At 38.7% G+C, this 20,695-nt stretch overlaps 1 protein-coding gene across 2 annotated transcripts in view; it reads right to left on the reverse strand.

The window, feature by feature from the left end:
* Positions 1-19,692, reverse strand: part of LOC131954875 (uncharacterized) — a 41,735-nt gene extending 22,043 nt beyond the window's left edge. Inside the window, exons 1-6 of one of the 2 annotated variants that reach the window (XM_059318693.1) lie at positions 19,563-19,692; positions 16,671-16,813; positions 12,899-13,915; positions 12,180-12,347; positions 6,613-6,811; positions 6,091-6,215 (exon numbers count right to left, since the gene is read on the reverse strand). In XM_059318693.1, coding sequence (XP_059174676.1) covers positions 6,091-6,215; positions 6,613-6,811; positions 12,180-12,347; positions 12,899-13,915; positions 16,671-16,813; positions 19,563-19,590 — 1,680 coding nt within the window. In that variant the 5' untranslated portion in view covers positions 19,591-19,692. Of the gene's footprint in view, positions 1-6,090; positions 6,216-6,612; positions 6,812-12,179; positions 12,348-12,898; positions 13,916-15,909; positions 15,938-16,670; positions 16,814-19,562 lie in introns of those variants that run through there. The other variant, XM_059318694.1, reaches the window with a different exon arrangement.
* Between the last annotated feature and the right edge of the window lie 1,003 nt (positions 19,693-20,695).

A 20,695-nucleotide genomic window follows, 5' to 3' on the forward strand; every position in this document is an offset into this window, starting at 1 on the left:
CGGTACTAAACCGAAAGAGTATATTGTAAAGGGGGGGGGGATCTATAAAACCCCAGCCATGAGCTAGCTGGCCGTATAAGACCCCAGCCATGAGCTAGCTGGCCGTATAAGACCCCAACCATGAGCTAGCTGGCCGTATAAGACCCCAGCCATGAGCTAGCTGGCCGTATAAGACCCCAGCCATGAGCTAGCTGGCCGTATAAGACTCCAGCCATGAGCTAGCTGGCCGTATAAGACCCCAGCCATGAGCTAGCTGGCCGTATAAGACTCCAGCCATGAGCTAGCTGGCCGTATAAGACTCCAGCCATGAGCTAGCTGGCCGTATAAGACTCCAGCCATGAGCTAGCTGGCCGTATAAGACCCCAGCCATGAGCTAGCTGGCAGTACAAGACCCCAGCCATGAGCTAGCTGAGACCGTATAAAAACCCCAGCTGTAAGCTAGCTGAGACAGTATAAAAACCCAGCCATTAGCTAGCTGACCGTATAAAAACCCAGCCATGAGCTAGCTGAGACAGTATAAGACCCCAGCATCCAAACAGACCCACCATAAAACGCTGGTTCGTGTCAACACGCCCAGGCATTGTCAAACACCTTGGTAATAAGAGGTCATGTTGACAGTGGGCGAAAAATATTTGGAATGGAGTAAATGGATGTGTGGATAGAAACAGGGAGGGGGAATAAAAGGGAGTTATTTTAAACAAATCAACCAGGGCTTTGAATAGAAAAAATCCAATTTTTCCCGATAGCGAGAGAACAAAAAACCCAGTGTTGAAACCATACCTGCAGTACAAGAGCGGTGCATTAATAACATTCTCTGAGTGATGATACACAAGCTTAGTGGGCTCTCTTCAGCCACCTTGGTCGAGATCAGAAAGATCAGACGGCTACAAGTGGCTACATCCTCGGTAAGACAACACAGAAACACCAGCTTGTGTTGAAGTAAAGAAATAGCTGACTCTCCTATGTCTATTGACTACAGAAGTAAGTGGTGCACAAACAACGATCCAGTAGAGGATACACTTACACTGATATGATTCAGATAGTCGATGCGGCACACTCAATCTGTATTCGAACATAAATAAAAGAAGAAACACGACTTGTACACAGAGCTTCAGTAGGAAACTAACCTGAACTTCAAGCAGAAAATTGGACAAATTTGATTTTTACCAGTACAATCAGAGCATCATGTCATATGAAACTGTAAGCAACTGTCAACCGACAAACTCTCCGATAATCAAGATAAAACAGCTATAAAAAAAATATCAAGAGTATCGTTGCATTGGCAGGGTGGCAACAGTACATGGTTACTGAGGCGTATCAAGTGGCAAGAACGATAACTGTAACGATTCACACCCAGTTATCTCCCTCTGATAATGCAGATAATGGCCGCGTGAGACGTGCTACTAATCAGGCTCTTACATTAGCATTTTTTTTTTAGAAAATACATTATAGGCTACATGACTTGCGGCACGATTGGCGTTGGTGGGGGAAGGGGTGTGCATTTTTACTACTGATTTTAAAACAAAACGTGTTAGGACTAGAGTTACAGTGGGTACCGAGACGTTAGATATTCAGTGACTATTCTCATTATAAGACACAACAAAGACCACTTTTTGGATAAACAAAATAGGAGCCATTAGCTTAGTATGTGTAAATGGATGGAATACCTTTTTTATAAGAGCTAATTGCAATACACGCACATGTAACAACTTGTCATCTGTCGAACAAGATTGATAGTGTTACGCTTGTGGCGATATTGCTAGCATTGATGTTTAATTACATCAGTTGCATATTACTAAACCGTACTAATCGATAGTCCGTGAGGCATTAAGTGTATGTATTGGGTTTGATATGATAAAGCATGTGAACACCACGTGACACCTAGACTAGCAAGTAGATAGCCAGCTGGCAGATCACGTGAAAACCCCTGCATGTGTGTGGGTATCTCACTACATCACGTGATAACACGTTGGACATAGAGCCAGTAATGCGCTATGGATCGGCCGTCCATCAGGGACATGAAGCAACCATTGGGCCGTCCATCAGATACATGAAGCAACCATTGGGCCGTCCATCAGGGACATGAAGCAACCATTGGGCCGTCCATCAGACATGTTGGACATGGAGCAAGTTATGGGCCGTCCATCAGACATGTTGGACATGGAGCCAGTTATGGGCCGTCCATCAGACATGTTGGACATGGAGCAAGTTATGGGCCGTCCATCAGACATGTTGGACATGGAGCAAGTTATGGGCCGTCCATCAGACATGTTGGACATGGAGCAAGTTATAGGCCGTCCATCAGACATGTTGGACATGGAGCAAGTTATGGGCCGTCCATCAGACATGTTGGACATGGAGCAAACTATGGGCCGTCCATCAGCCACATTGGCATTAGACCCTGTTTGTCGTGCAGCAATAAGTAATGCTATAGTCACACACGCACCCAGTTTTAACCCGGAAATAGATGAGGCGTTGATTTGTGGTTAGGAAAAAAACCCATTCAATAGAGTCGAAGTATGTTTTTAACCTTGACATTGTCCCAGACGGTGAGACAGGAAGCAGATTGGCTCTAACAAAGCAGAACGCCGTGTGACTGAACACATTTGCTTTACACTTCACATCAACATGAAAGAAAAGCCGGCCTAATACATGAGGGACGGGGTGCAGTGGAGCTTACGTGGTACAATCAAAACGCCATTTGTTTGACTCGAACACAAATCATTTGATTTCGGAAGTTTTGAGCAGGGTATCGATTGAGGTGAATCATGCTTCACGTGGCCACAGAAGGGACGGGACTCCTGGGAAATATTGCTTTAGCGGCCCTGTGACTTGCTCCATTTGGGGTTGATGCTCCAGTCCATAACTTAGGCTGTCAACATACACAGTTGACCGATAGCTGTGTCTACATATTGGACACAGGGTTCTTTTTAAACATTTTGCTCCAGCAGGGGAGGGGGGCGCTTGAAACTTTCAGGGATGGAACGGTACACTAGTTGAAATATATGCCTTCAGCGGACCAGTCCCCTCCCCCGTGAGAGATGCTTGTAACACCGGCCACATATCTACATGTGGAGCCACACACCAAGCATGGATACCAACAGCACAAAGAAGAATTAGCGGTGCCCAGCTCCAGCAGCATCCAATCACGTGACAGCAAACATTGCCGACTCAATGGCGGGGGTTCTAGAAGCCCCGGGCCATGTTAGCCTTAGGGTGACAAATGGTAACGTCGACTCCATCGCACGCGGCGGGTTTGAATACTATACAAGTGTACATCTTCCCCCCCCCCCCCCCCCCGCACCATGGTAAAACATGAGAAGACTGCACCTTGTCCACCCTGATCTAGAGCTACACAACACAATACAGTGGGGAGAAGTGTGTTGCAGTGTATGTTATGATGACAACTCAACATCGCTCTCCTTGTGGCATTCGTGTCTGGAATGGCTAGAGCTAACTGAGCCTCATCAAACAGGCACACTGAGATAATACCATAAAAAACTACAACTCTGGTTAGAACTATCAGAAATTATAACTGTGATCATGACCTATGATCATTGCAATGATCAGAAAATAAACGTTTGAAATGGAGGTGTATTAATATTACTGTTCGCGTAAGTTTAGAAACCTGTCGTGTACACAGTATAAAGAAAACGTAATTTAAACCAATATAACGGATGCATTGGTCGTCAAGGCAAGCTTTTAGATATCTATGTAGACCTCCCATATTCACGAAAGGTCAAGCCACCGGCAGATATTCATTTGGTACCTATGGTATTCATACTATCTTATTGACATGGGGGTGTGTACTAATGTGAGGTAGTCAAACATGCCAACAATGTTTGCCCTGACAATGATGTGAACTGACTAGCCCTCACAATGATGTGAACTGACTAGCCCTCACAATGATGTGAACTGACTAGCCCTCACAATGATGTGAACTGACTAGCCCTCACAATGATGTGAACTGACTAGCCCTCACAATGATGTGAACTGACTAGCCCTCACAATGATGTGAACTGACTAGCCCTCACAATGATGTGAACTGACTAGCCCTCACAATGATGTGAACTGACTAGCCCTGACAATGATGTGAACTGACTAGCCCTCACAATGATGTGAACTGACTAGTCCTCACAATGATGTGAACTGACTAGCCCTGACAATGATGTGAACTGACTAGTCCTCACAATGATGTGAACTGACTAGCCCTCACAATGATGTGAACTGACTAGCCCTCACAATGATGTGAACTGACTAGCCCTCACAATGATGTGAACTGACTAGCCCTCACAATGATGTGAACTGACTAGCCCTCACAGTGATGTGAACTGACTAGCCCTGACAATGATGTGAACTGACTAGCCCTCACAATGATGTGAACTGACGAGCCCTCACAATGATGTGAACTGACTAGCCCTTAATGATTAACAAGTTAGCTAACCTCTGTAAGATCTCTAGCAACATTAAAATATACACCACCTAGACTACAAGCAACACATTGAAACAGAACAGCTGTTAGAAATACTGGCATAATACAAATGTGTTACACATAGCTTTGCTGAATCATAAACAAACTACTCATGTTTTACAGTTCATTCAGAACTAAAATTCTGAATTACAGCAGAGTTAAGAAACATTTCTATACTAAAAATATTGATAGCCAATGGACTTTCACCTAATTTGAAAAAGCAATAAAGCAAAATAAAGCTAATTTAGTCAATAAATGTGTTTTTATAAAACAGAACAAATCCTGGCTTGTAGCCTGGAGCTATGAGCTTAAGGAGTCATCCATCAATGTGATACAGATCTTAAGTGTTACCTCACCTATCTCAAACCTCATAACTGGAAGGGAAATAATGACTCAATTTTATGCCTCAGTGGTTAATTTTTTGCTACTGGGATTTTTGTCACAAAGATATGTTTCACTAAGATTTTTGTTGTTAAATGTTTTGTCAATAAGATTTTCATCACTAAAATTATAACATTATCTAAGTGTTGTACAGTATTATTGCTAATCCCTGTGGTTGGTGGATTACAAGACAAACAAAGCTGATGTAAGGTTCCCAGCAATAGCGGTTTAAGCATAAATTTGATACAACATCTACATGAAGAGCCATATACTAGACAGGTGGGCTAATATCAATAGGCCTAATACAAGATTTCATTTTCAAACCAAATACGTTCCTTACATTAAAGTTTTGGCTACTTTTACTAACTTTGTATGCACTGAAGTAGGTTGATTATAAAGATCAGAGTGACTAAATTGTACAATCATACAAAAAATTTAAAAGAAAATTTAAATTGAATCTAGAAAATAAGAATAACAACTGTAAAGCACTTAGTATGTATTTTTTAGAAAACACCCGTCCCTCAATGTTAATCCTAAAATAGTGTCACAATTACTTGAACAGCTGAGTCCAAAGTCCACACTCATTAGAATACAAATTAACTTCTTTATTACTTTTCACCAGATTTATAAAAACAATATGTAAGTATGTAACATAGCAAATTGAGGAAAATAAAAAGAAAACATGGTTTTAAGAAATGCTATGCAATGAAAACCTTGTACAGCTGCATTGTCACAGTAATTATTGATTTGGTTAAGTTCTAGTTATAGCTAACTGTATCTAGTAAAATATCTGACCTCACAGAAAAAAAATTGTGAAAATATTGTATAACAATATTAACAATATCTGGAAATGAGAAAAATAAAGGGAATGAACCCCGTTTTTACTATCGTTTACTTATGTCAAAGTTACTTCCCTTTATTTATGTCAATGTCATTCTGTACAGTCAAGAGTTTAATTTAAAAATATGTTTGTATGTTTAACTTTATGCTTTCGATGATGGATTTCGTCCTGCATGTAAATTATAAGAAGTAAAACACTATTTCTGTAATGATGATAAGAAAAAAAAGTGTGTGCAAGTCTAAGGAGGAATTAATATGACAGACCCAAATTATTAACTTGCCAATGACTGACACTAGTAGTACTGACAGTAGTGGTCAGAAATGTTCAGCATGGCCAGTCACAGTTCCAATTAAGACTGGTTCTCTCATTATGAAAAAGTTTTGAATATATTACTAACCTGATGTTGCAACAATTTTTCTTCAACTTCAGTGTCAGACCAATCAGCTTTCAATGTTAAAGGGAGAAGCTTAGCTTCAATGGCATTCAGCCAACGTCTGAGAGTGTTTAAATCACATTCAAGATCTGAGGGGAAAATGATTTAGTAAAATTTTGTTGTCATAAAAAGGGCCCTAGACTACATTTAGAAACTTATTATTTTTAGTTTTGATATTCATGGACACTTAATTAACTGATCTTTAATTTGTGATATTCATATTATTACAGTTACTTCCCTTAGTTAAAGTCAGGTTCTTATAACAGGGGATGTATTCTTAATTTTTCAGTACACTGCCTTTACTCTCCATATATATTGAAAACAGTTATAATTTACTCAGAATTCACAAGAATTGCTTCAATAGTAAATATTTGAAGCAAGGGGAAGAATTAGTGTTCAAATATTGGATGGATGAACTCATATCTAAAAAGAAGCTAAATACTTGTAGCTCAGTTCTTAGATTGAGTGAGCAACAACCAAACTCACCCTGAAACATGGTGTCTGCATCTTGCTTGCCATACTTGGGTGCTATGGCCTGCTCAACTGCTGTCCACTGTGTGTTCAGTCTAGCCATCCTAGCACTAATCTCATCAGCCATGTTGGGGTAGCGAACTAGGAGCTGACGAGAATAGTTGTTGAGGAATTCTCTGCGAGGTGAGCGCTCTAACATTTCCTCATGGTAGCTCTGAAAACAATAAGATATAGCAATTTATTTTTGTGTAAGTAAACTCAAAGTAAGTGATATCTTAATCTTTAGTTAAGAGCTTGATACATCTGAACAATTTTAGTTTTAAAATACTTCATCTAATGCTTTTACTATACATATTTTAGTCTGAATAAGTGTAGTTGTTCTTAAATTTTATCTTTAAAAAAGTAACATTGATGATTAAATCCATCATTTAAAAAAATGACCCACAGTACAAAGTACAAATGCAGGAAAGTTATGATTAGACTAGCAAGAAGAAAAGAAAACAGGAGTTAAGCTGATAAGGATGAATTTTTATGTGTGGAAAAACAATCATGTTAAATTAAAACAATCAATAACTAAAATTACTTTCTAAATGAATAATCTTCCTAGTAGATGTATTATATATATAACATTACTATAGATGTACCATTCTGGCCAAAAAAATATGATTCAAAGAAAAGACAACCACATTAGCACATACTACAACCAAGATGTCTTTTTAAAAAAACAATTTAAAAACCTTTCACACTGACAACAGTAGATGAGAAGAATATTTAACATGGGGTAAGAATTAGGTTAAGATTAATGAGCCCAGGAAACAAGCAGTGATTAGGTATCGTAAAGAGGGAGGGTATGAAGAAGACAGTGGGCGCCCTGCCAACTAGGTCAGCACGTGTGTTAGGGTGGGTACACCAAGATAACTGTCCATCACACACCCTGCACGGCGCCTGGTGCGTCATTTGGGTGGTTATCAGATGGCGGGAGAAGGACCCTGAATGCCTTGATTTATTCATGCGGCTGTCTGCATGTTGCACGCAGTCGGCTGGCGTGGGTCCATGTATCGATGAAGTAAAAAAAAAATTAAACTGATTTAAGTAAACAATTACGTTGTCACTTGCAAAGCTCATCCAGCGCTCGACCCGCCACCACTATATCTACATAAGAGAAAAACAAGCATAGTGCCAATAGTGGGAGTGTTTTCACAACAAAGACAGCTCTATTGTCCTAGCGTAAAATTTAACGACTGGCGGTACATAATTATTTTCTCACAAATAACGGGAGGGAAGAAAGGTTTAAATAATTGAGTGCTTCTACTGGGGAGTTCCATTGGTGGCTGGGCCCCTGCTGTGCTGTGTGCTTTAACCGCTGGGCCGGCAAGGTTATTTCATGTACAGCCTGATATTCTGTACACACTGATATTCTGTACAGCCTGATATTCTGTACACACTGATATTCTGTACACACTGATATTCTGTACACACTGATATTCTGTACACACTGATATTCTGTACACACTGATATTTTTAGGTCTGTCAATACCTTACCTAGGTAAAGTCAAGCAACTTTGTCAACCGTTACAGTGCCTATGTACTAAACTGATTAGCCCCCCCCCCCCCCCCCATTCAAGGACCCTACACACAACTTGACCTGATTTAGAACGAATACAAAACATGAATGTGTAAACTGCGAGTAAGCAGCGATATTTACGATTGAGAATGGTTATTGCGATCTTTTTATTTGAGGTCTATCGAGACCAAGCCTCCCCTCCTCCCCCATCCACTAGGATCAACCAGGTGAATGGCGCCAGTTGATGAAGCCGGTATTGTCTTTACGTTGTGTGCCTGCACTTCCCCTGACACGTCTACTCACGCGCTTAGACCCACGTGACGCCCGGCTAGAGAACCGTGTGAACCAGCAGATCAATGGGTGGGACACTAGTTCAAACACTACCAACACTACCACGCCACTAGTCACTCAATGCTGGACCCAGGCGTATTCATGACGACGACATGGGTTAAAAGCAATTTCGCATGAGCTCAGCGATGGAGCCTTGGTGATTTGTCGTTAGCGCACTCGTGTAGGCCTGAACGTGTACACAATCGAAATCAACACAACTATCGTGAAGATACAAAACCCTCGAACAATCAATACCCGACACCCACCGTGCTATTTAAGCTCGCAGAAAATACAACGCGTTAGGAACCCAACTGTTCTTTAGTTTAACTTTGGTGGATTGGAACAATGTTCAAGCATATACAAACTCTATAAGATTAGAAGAGCTTATGTCGAACAAAGTTGAGCTTTTGTCAAACTCGTGGTTTGGCCGGGTAGCTGCCCCAGCTTTGCCAAACTGTAGCTGCCCCAGCTATGCCACACTGTACAGAATAACGTCCAGATTCTAACGGTTTGACCACTCCAATCTCCCCGTTAGAGACATTAGCACGAGGCCGTGGGCCGGATTTAGCATGGCGACACGGACAGGAATGTCAACAAACTCGTGGTCAATACCGCCAAAAGTTGGTTAAGTTTGTTACAGTCACAAGTCTACAAGGTATGGTGACAAACGTAGAGAAGCAACAACGGACAAACGATTATGTTATGAATAAAGCATATATTCAAGCATATCAATGAATTAATTATAGCTCCCAGGAATATGATTTAATTTATACTCGTACAAAAAAAACCCACTGACAGTAAAGATATCTTTAAGTTATTGCAAGTAATTTTTTTTTCTAATTTAAAGAGAATTTGTCAGCCTGGTATAATAAGGTTGTAAGTGGTGCGTTTGTTATAGGTTGATTGAGCTTTGTTAAACTACCAATCCAAATGTCAGCTCTAGTGTGACGTTAACAAAAGCATAGATTCATAGGGCCTAGATCTAACAACTGCACCGACCACAGTATTTGTCTACTGTTACAAATCATATCCCTCCAAGCACACAGCTGAATTACAGCTTAGTGCAGCTCACAAAGACCATGTCACCTGTAGCAAGGTGTATCTAAACAAACATCAAACGCCCAGCGGCTGTCCCCGTCAGGCAATGATTTCCTGCTCCACATATCTGACGTAACACTACAGGCGCCAGACCTACATCTTACAAATGACGCAAGTTTGCCAGTTCTAGGGTTGGTTTTAGCACCAGCCGATGTTCGTTAGATAGTAAAGACCGTCTACAACTGACAGCACCCACAAACCAAGACACAGATAAGGATGTATAAAGATCCGTAAAAAAAGATAAATAACAATAAAAGATATAAAAGATACATCAGAAAATCACCATCAAACGGTGATGATGTAAATATTAAATGATCAGGGTAACGGTCAAATCCGGCCCATATCGGTAGTCTATTAAATTAAAACTGGGCGTTTGATCAGGTTTACAGGGGCATAGCTAAAAAGGGCGTGTGCGGCGGCCTCCCCGGGCGCCGACACTGGGGGTAGGGGGGGGGAGACGACAAACGGGATAGAAAAATTAATTAAAAGCTCAATGTGAACTGCATTTTGTAGTATACACAGCAGAAATTAAGAATATGGACTGCTACTTGGTTTACGGACTAGTTTAACTGTTTCTACATCATATGTGTCATCAAAATACAAACTGTTATGGGTCAGTGACGGTTAAAAAGCGTCCCAAAACTTTCCACATGGGGGAGGAGGCGCTTTTTTGACTTGAAAAACTATATATAAGAGGGGGGGGGGGCGCAAAATTGCGCTAACCTCTGCAGGTCTACCGTCTACACTGTGCAGTGGGGAAATGAAACTAATCACTAATGTAAGCGATCCGTGTAGTCAACTGTGACTGATGACTGCTACAGCAACTGGTGTGGACCAACCACACAAACAGCCTACACGTGTCTGGGCTAATGTAGACTGTACGTCAGGGGATGGTGCAGCAGAACGTACAATATGGGGCTATAAATAGTACACGTCTGGCACATTTATCGACTTAGGCAGCCAATTCATTTATTAGTCCCATAAATAAGTCGATAGATTGGGGTCAGTAAGGGAAGAGATCCAGACGAAATAAAGAATACAGCGTTCAAGTTTACCACCACCAGTTTTAGCTAACTGTAGCCTATAAATTTTAATTTTAACAGTTCCTCTTCAAAGCTGTCGACTTATTTTTTGCCTTTTATGTTGAATAGCCACCATATCAGTATTGCACTTGAGAAATCGGTATCATAAATTTACTAGACTGTTATTACTGTATTAAATTCACAGAAATTGTTTAAAAACGCAGACAGTTTTTTACTCAGTGTGCAGTGTGCTAGGTATACCCTCACTCCACAACTACGCATGAGAACAGGGTTAAACGCGTGACCTAGTTGTGAGTTGCATGCTGCTGCCATCAGTATTACGCCACTAACCTACAAATTGTGGGATAACTTTACTGCCCGTGTAAGAGAGTATATTTTATTCAACGGCTGTATAACCAAATAGCACCAATTACCTTAGTTGTAAAGTTAACTAATAAACCTAGTGACGTCAAATAGGCTGACATTTATGAATTCTAGGGTCTAATTCACTTATCTAAGGGGTGATATTTTAAACTCAATGCTTGTTTATGTAAAAACACACAAACTCTCTACTGTATTAATAGGTTACAGATGTTTGTTAACTTGCTACTAGTGATTGGAAAAACTATACATTAACAGTACTACGATTACACAAACACAAGCTACCTGCAGCATGAGTTCTTTTCTAAAAAAAAATTCTCATTTACAAAGAAGTAATTTTTTTTCTTAAATTACAAGCACATTTATCTCAGGTTAATAGTCCAGATATAAATCTAATGTTAAGGAAAATCTAAGCTGTGAGAGAGCTTAAATGTTAATGAAAAATAATCTGTCAAACAGTAAGGGGTCTGAGTGATTGGGTACATGTCAGTGTGATTGATATGTGGTGGATTTGATAAATGTAGACCAACCGATCGAAGTAACATCCAGCCAACATAGGAAAAGTAAAATTAGTCTTGTATGATATGCGTAGATTTTTGTGTACATAAACAAATAAACTTAACATTAGCCAGAATTGTAAAAGTAAAATAAGTCTTGTTGTATGATATGCATAGATTTTTGTGTAGGCCTATCATTATCATATAAACTTAACATTAGACAACATTGTAAAAGTAAAATAAGTCTTGTTGTATGATATGCTTATATTTTTATGTAGACCTACATGTCAAGTTAACATCCAGTCAATATTGTACAAGAAATGCAACTATGTAACCAAAATTTTAGAGATGGACAATAAGTAGTGCCATACTGGGACCTCTTACAGGGCAATTCAATATTTTACCACTCACTATCCCATACATACCTTGGCACTTGCTTGGCATTCTTATAGCTAGTATTAACAAATGAACCCCTAACTTAACCCAAGTGTTAGGGTATTAATGATAAACCAGCTAAGGGTATTAATGATAAACCAGCTATTTGGATATATTATAACTTATATATATGGCTTATCTTTGACTACTTCTTAAATCACGTAAGATGGTAATTAATGCCAATATCAATAGCATCACCATGGTTTGGTTACTTTGTGTAACTTAGAAATAACATAATAGGTTATATGGACTCACCTGATTTAAATACTTCTCAGACAAACTAGTGACCTCTCTTTGTGTGACTTTGTGAACTTGATTCAACCATTCAGTCAGTTCCCTGTACTGTTGCAGGAACTCAGTAAACGAAACATTGGGTGCGCCAACAAAGTCTTCATCATCACAAATGAGATCACTGGCTGTAGACTGAGGACATAGATTTCAGCTGTCATCAAATGTTACACACAGTGATAATTGCTTAGCATACCTTAGGTTTTAAAAATAAAAAGCTCACTATTCTGTTTGATGGGAACAGCTTACAAATTAACTTAAACTTATAAAAAAATTATATTAAAATACTTCCAGCTGATTGCTATTTAAGTCAGAGACCAGGGCTGGTGTCAGAATTAGAGCAGTGACACTAGCAAGCTGGACTGCTAACCCGTAAGTCTCGAGTTCGAATCCGGGTTCTAGTCAGTAGACCGTCCCTGAGTCCACTCAACTCTGATGGGTACCTAACTCACGTTAGGGAAAGTAAAGGCGGCTGGGTATAGTGCTGTCCACACTATCTCTTCGTATGCTGAGGTCTCAGAAACAAGTGAACTCTACTTCACTTGCCCCATAGACCGTCAGGTTTGAAAGGGAAACTTTACTAGCAAACTCATAGCTTCATTATGTGATGGCATTAATTTACAAGTACTCATATATTTTTAAAAATAAATGTAACATTGAAAACTTATAAAACAAACTAAACCAACCTGACAAGCCTCTATGATATCCTTATCCATGAGAAATGTGTCGATGGATCCAATGGCTTTCCACAATTCATTCTGGCGTTCTGCTCTGGTCAACGTGCTAGTGGGAGTTTCAGATCTGCTGCTGTTGAAGCTGGTGGGCGACTCAGATCTGCTGCTAATGTTGCTAGTGTTGGAAGAGGTGTCCAGAAACATGCGTCTGCGCTTCAGAGTATCACAAGGCGAATCTGTGCCTGCCATATCCATTTTCATATTGGAAGCTTCACCTGGATAGATTCCACTAACATCAGACTTTGAGTAGGCATCACCTGAACCTGACATCTTCCTGATAAAATGGGCTGGTGGGGGGAAATCACATAAATCCTTTTGAGAATTACTTGATTCCTCACACCCACCTTCCACTAGCAACTTCTCTAAACCTTCTGAACTCATTTTGCCCGACCTTACACAACAAATAGATGCCGAAGCCTTTGGATCTACAGTCCACTTAAAATTCTGTTGTTCCTCATGGCGGCAGTTGGAAACGTCTTCAGCAGAGATCCCATGTTCAGTGTTGGCCACAAAATCAGACCTCTGTTCGAAACTGGTGAAATTGGATGATGCTGAAATCTCTCCCCAATCCGAAAGCACTGTATATTTCTTTAAATCCTCATCAGTCAGAGAATCAAGGATAAGATCTCCCACTGAATCAACAGAGTTGTTGCTTCCACTTGAGGCTGAATCTTTATCCTTTTCTTCAAAGGAATTTTTTTCCTTGAAATTCAGAGTATTATCATCCAATGGCCACACTTGGGAAATTAATGAATTATGTTTGGAATTTACAGCGGTTCCTTTAACTGAACACAGACAGCTGCTGGATGAAATGTTGCACAGACTTTTCTCATATAACCTCCACAAATCAGACAGGTCAGCTAATTCCAATTTTAGAATCTCACTGTTGTGACCAGAAAGATATGCGTAATCTCTGGCTAAAAGTTGGTCGACCTTCTCTTGTTCTTTTTTGGATTCTTCTACAAGAGTCTGAAATATTTCAAAATATAAAAACTTTTAAATCATGTATTTAGACATCTTTTATCCTATTCTATCAAAATGTTTTAATATTATGGAAGATAAATTGAGGAACATATTAGTAAGAAGTTAAGATGTGTTATTATCATGAACATCTCTCATTAATTAATTACCTTCAGCTTAATTACACTGAACATAATTGAAAATTATCTTAAATTGGAAATGAAATTTTAACTATAATCTATAAATAAAATTAAAAAATAATCCTCTGCACAGCCAAAAATTTGTAATAATTAGCTAGATTCTCTTAGAAAAAAACATAAGACAGCTCTGCCGTATTTTAAGCAAGATAAGCAATGGCATTTATCATTAAATCAATATGAATGGCATTCAAATCACAACTTGAACTGAGAGTCAGAAAGAGATGGCATTATGGTTACATGTGTGCATGTCCTGTCAACGCGGCATCATTTGGTTGGGCTATGCTGGCTAATTATTTTAAAATTTTGGTCTACAGCTCAAGACTATGGTTTGCAAAACAAATGTTTCAAATTAAGGCTTAAAAGAAGGTACTCTACTTCTTGTTATAATGGCCTTTAAGTTTAAGCTATAGGCCTAAATAAATTCTTATACATGCTCAAACACTAATAATGTTGCAACAACCTAATGATAGATCTAATCTAGGCCTAAAGCTTTATTTAAATTAGACAAATAGCTAGCCCATATTATGTTTTTCTAAAAATACATTAGTTATGGCTACTCCCATTTGTTAACTTTGGGTTATTACTTACACCGCATTTAAACTTGCGACATGTATTTCATGTCTTTATACAAACTTTCAGTAAGTAAATATGTTCTGTAGGAAAAATGTTTTCATTTAGTCATTTAGACAACATTAACGTATTTGCGAGTTTTTATTTTCTTACATGTCGCTAGTGTAAATGCAGTGTCTAACTTTAATATTTTAACTTTTTAGTCCTAGTGTAACGAACTACTTACTAGTACTTACCTACAAGTAATAGTATCAAAATTATCATCTGTAGTAGACCAATCACTGAACAGGCCTAACTAGAACTAGACGTAACATAATTTTACTAAAATTTAAATAGCCTGATTACATATATTACATTATTTTTGCCATTTTGACTCTAAAGAATTTAGTTAATACCTTCTAGATCTAGAGTCTAAAGAAATCTAGATAAACTGTTATGACAGCACCAACTAAATTACTAAATGTCAAAAATTAACTTAACCTATTCTAAATCTAAATTCTAGACTTACTCTAATTAACTCTAGAATCTAGATCTAATAAACTAATACTTACTGATTTACTGTAGAATACTGAATTGAATATAGGATCTAGATCTAGAATCTAGGCCTAATAGTAATAACTTAGTAATAAAGCAAGGCTGCTGGTAAGGCTAGCTGTTAGTCTGTTAGACTAACAAAAATTACCATCTAGATTTCTAGATCTAGATTCTAGTAGTTAAAACTAAGTCTAAATCTCTAGATTCTAGCATTTAGTTAAGGACTGACAGTCTTCAGGATTCAACCTCATCAAGTTAAATGTTAAAATGTGTGTGTACTGTTGACCTGGTTGGTAGACTACACTACAGCAGACAATGGAACAACGCACTGCACATTATGCAGATATATGATATTAATTCTAAAAGCCGTCTAAAAGCTCAAATTGTGGCGCTAACTTTAAAGCTGTAATATTAAAGACCAAGGTTTGCACCCAGTGAGTCACACATTTTTCATCGGTTGGTGCCACCTCCTCTGGAATCACACAGGCGTTCACTTTACATGTTCCCTATTCCTAATGTGCAAAAGAGGGTGCAAGGTGGTGGAATGCCGGTATCAGAGTAGCAGGAATGGGAGAGGAATGCCGAAAGAAATTAAAAATATAATTTTAAAATCATTACATCTAGCCACTTAAAAATACATCTAGATACAAATTTAAATATTTAACTTATATAAACTGAAGAAATCTATACAATACTCACATTACAACAAGCATAAACAATACAAACAACGATAGAGTATTTTTACGCTCTTGTCCCAGTTCCGATTATGAACAAAGCTTCGGAACAGCTCGGCAAAAAGTCGAAAACAGGGAGTGCATAGAAGAGAGGAAAATATAATAGTCTGTTGCCATTGGCTGAGACGTTGATTTTTACACCAATGGTGATTTGGTTTCGATCGAAATAGAAACGTAAACACAACAGGGTAATTTCACCACGTGTAGTTTCTATTTATATTCCAGACACAACTACTAAATAGACCTAATCGGGAAATTAAATTGTAAAAGGGCTAGTTAGCCTAAAGGTGATAGCTTTATGATCAGCTTCAGTTCTGGTAGAAAGTGCTACAGCAAAGAAACGCAACTGTGTTTAACAATTAAAAGAATTTACTTAAAAAACATACGTAGAGGCAGGCGTGTTTAGGCCCACATAGTCTTTGATGCAGTCTACTTCTATTTTATGTAAAGCTATTGTTAACCGCTCTAAACAAGTCAAATTCTATAAACTGTGGGCATATTTACTTTACTTCAATTTAACAAATGTTGACGCCTTGGTTTGTTGATTAAAATGAGAAAGTAAGACCTCAGATTTAATGAAAAAGAAAGATTGAACGTGTCATGAGTCTTACTATTTGTTAAAATGTTGTTGCCAACTTAAAAGGGTTAAATATTACAGAAATATGTGGCAATATAATGTTATGTCCGTGAGACTCAAAACCACAAAAATAACATTTTTTTTTTTACCTTGATCAATGTGAGTTTGTTCCCTTGGTTGTGAGGGTCTTCCAGCCGTTTGAGGACTTTATGTCTTTCCCTAAGCCACTTGCGTACATTGATGATGGCTGTGTCCAAATTGTGGAGTTCCTGCTCAAAACTTTTACCCAAATCTGAAGTGGGAAAATATCAACAGTTATGGCTTTTGTGGTAACTTTCCACCCTAATGCTGGTTACGATAGTGTGTGGTTATGAATCGCCAATTATGTATATATATATATATATATATATATAGGCCTATATATATATATATATATATATATATATATATATATATATATATATATATATATATATATATATATATATATATATATATATATATATATATATATATATATAAATATATATCAACAATGAATATTTTTACTGCGTAAGCTGGCTATATTTTAAAAAAAATTAGATTCAAATTTTGATTTCAAGCGACGAGATCATAAGCGATAGTAGGTATTGTGATGGCGAATTCGTAAACCTTTGTTTCTGAAGTATCTTTGGGATAAGCGTTAGGTCTTGAAGTTTAACCAACGGAGTGTTACCATTCCATATCTAGCATTGACATTTATTTCTGATTTAAAATTATCGAAATTGAGAGAGAAAACAATCTATCAAAGCGGGGCATCTCACGTTACTTGCCGTCTTCCCTTCTCCATTGTGCCCGAATAACAAACGTACAACGGAACGTGTCTACTCTAAGACAAGGATAATGATAAAGTCGATAACAAAACGGAAGCGTACACGTCGTCGTCTGATAGTTGCCCTCGTCGTGCGGAACTCGGCATCAGCTCAGTCAGGATGAAGAGGCGGAAAAACAAAACGTTGGAGGAAACATCTGGGCTGGTGAAGACGAGCTGAGGGCGGGGATGTAAAAAATGCCAGCCAGACCTTTCCTCGAGATACGTAATTAGGGCTGTGTTCCAGCACGTGATTGCATCGGGTTGTGACACGCGTGTAGATGCCTTTTGTAGGAGCATACGGGATTTGTATGACATTCTCAAAGTAAGGATGTTTAATCAGCGATAGGATCAGAGTTTCTTCCAGGCATCTCTTCGGGGGGGGACGGAGCCCCCCAAAAAAATTTACCGCCCCCCCCCCCCGAACGAAATGAAATTTATATAATTTATATAGAAAATATATACTAATAACAGTGTCCGCCCCCCCCCCCCCGAAGAAAGTCTACCGCCCCCCCCCCCCCCCGAAAATTTCAAGTGCTCCCCCGGAGAAAAAAGTCTGGAAGAAACACTGGATAGGATACATATACATTTCAAGAGCAAGACCTTCACCACATCCTAATCCTGTCTGTTATTATAAACCTAATGGTTTCTCTAACTACACACACACGCACACACACACATATATATATATATATATATATATATATATATATATATATATATATATATATATATATATATATATATTATACATGGCCTATATATCCCCTACCTTGTTACTTTCTGCGATGCTTCACATCTAAGTCGACAAGCGTTTGCACCGTTTGTGTTTATCAAGGGGAACAAATAACGGCGCCATAGACAAAACGTGACGTAACTGTCAGTAACTGACACAAGTAATTAAACATGGCGGTTGACTAAGTCAGCCCCCCCCCCCCCTGGACACAGCATGACTTAAGAAAGCCACTAGCTGTTAAAAAATGGACACGACATGACTTAAGAGAAGACACCGGCTGTAAACCTCAGAAAATGAGCTACGTGTCATATAGGTGAACACAAGACCTCATTAAGACAACACAAAACACGAACATGGTAGAGATACTCGTTTGTTTACTCGGTCATTGTGAACAGGAAGTGGGGCGAGTGACCTGGTGGGAAAACAAACATAGGACCTAATTGAGAAAAGATTTGTTAGAAAAGTCAAGTTGTTTTGGTGAGGCGGGAGGGGGGGGGGGGGGTGGAGGTAAAAATAATCTTTAATAAACCGACTAGTAATAACAGAAAAAGGCATATTAAATGCTTACGTCGGTGGTTTCTGTAATATAGGCCTATATTTCATATCATCATACAGATGAATTGATTAATGATAGGTTTAATAACTGAAGCTATTTCTTAGTTCAGTATTCTATATAGCTTAGTGAAATATTTTTTAAAATGTATAAGAACTCAGGCTATATTATTCGTGTATGGAACACATCATTAGCACCATCCCAGTGCGGATCATCAACCAATTTTTAGTTCCTTGAACAAAATTTAAAATTATTTTGAGTTTCAAAATGGAAAACGTTTAGAAGCTTTTCGTGTCAACTAAGTTTCCCACCGTGCTCAAGTTTGTGTACATTCCTAAAAGAATTATGAACGCCTATTGGAATATGTTTTTTTCTTTTGCCTTGTATTGTTGTATTGTGTTGGGTCGTGTAGTATATTATGTTACGCTTGGGTTTTGTGTTTTCTGTTTTGTTATTTTGTTTTGTTTTGCTGGATCAATGTCAAAGATAAGACGTTTTAATGCTATGTAATGGTTGTAATGGTTTTAATGGTTGTGGCTATAAGAGCACTTTACAGTTTATGTTAGAGCTGGGTTTGGTGCTATTTGAAGGGAACCGCCGATTTAAGAGGAAAGCAAACTACTATTTAGTTTAATTATTATGTTTAAAATATGTTTAAAATAATCTTTTAATATTCGAAGAACAAGCTGGTGTCTAAAGTATTCCTAGCATTATTTAGTACGGAACAATAATTTTACACGCTTGTCTAACATATTACATGTACGGTATTGTTGAATGTTATTTATATAAATATTTAAATTGAATACATGAATTTAATACAATAAAGCCCACCCTCTTTTCTAATTACACAATGCTTACAACCATGTCAGCCTAGAAGATATTATTACATGAGTCATACTTACTAGATGTCAGTGACATTGTCATCCTCATGCGACAGAACGTCACGACTGACTAGCTAAACGAACATGACACTAATTACTCACACCACTGCACACAACACACCAGCTAGCCACTCACTCGCCCACTGCATACACACGCAGCTTGACCTGACCTTTCGCCCCGTCCATGCTCCTGTCTGACCCAACACACGAGGACCAGTCACTCGTCCTCGCCGGTCCGGGATGTCAAACTGCCGCCATCTGCCATCACAGGCGCCATCCACATCTGTGACTAATGTACGACAACACACTGCCACTGGCAGTCACTGACACGTTCGTAAACAAGTGACGTCGAACAATGCACACTCGAACACAGGTTGACGTGTAGCATCCACAAACTCAAGCAAGGCGTACACACAGCTGTCGCTGTATTGATTACTGCCCCTACTGATAGGTTTTTCTAGGCGGGTTATCTATCTTTACGATACTTTATCTCTCTGATAAGGTCTACGGTGTCTGTTTGAGTTGGCAGAAAATTTATACTACATGGTAGTATTAATTAATTAGGGTTAATTCGATGATGCCGAGTTCATTAAAACGACATAAAAATTGTAACTGAGACTGAAGTATGTCGTATTGAAGTAATTGTATACTAATGGGCTAATACATTATAAAGATGTTGTAATGTTTCAATAACGACAGTTTAGAGATGGCGTTTGATTCAATAAGAGCTGACGACGGCACTGACACGAAGGTCAGTGATCCCCCGCTTGATTTAATAAAAACAACCAACTGGACGTATGGTGAAGCTGTGACAGCCGTGTGACTCACGGGGCAGGCTATGTCCAGAAGGTCAGCCTGTAAGACAGATGGACAGTGAGTAAACGCGTGGAATGGGCGAGGTCTGGGGCAGATGGCCAGCGATAATTCACCTTTAATGTATGTGCATGTTGATTGTGCAGAAGTTATTCAGTTTAAACTAGATTTCTTTTAAGATATTTTTATGTACATTTTTACTTTCTCGTATATACGTAGTATAGAGAAAGTATTGTAATCGTGCAAAAAAAAAAATCGAGATTTTTACAAATCTCGACGTTTTACACCTCACTGATACGGAAAAACATAATTTTGCAATCTTGTCCGTATGTCTGTGTGTG

The sequence above is a fragment of the Physella acuta genome, unplaced genomic scaffold (genome assembly GCF_028476545.2).
Source record: "Physella acuta isolate Inbredline_101_S28 unplaced genomic scaffold, ASM2847654v3 ptg001037l, whole genome shotgun sequence".
Taxonomy (NCBI): Eukaryota; Metazoa; Mollusca; class Gastropoda; family Physidae; genus Physella; species Physella acuta.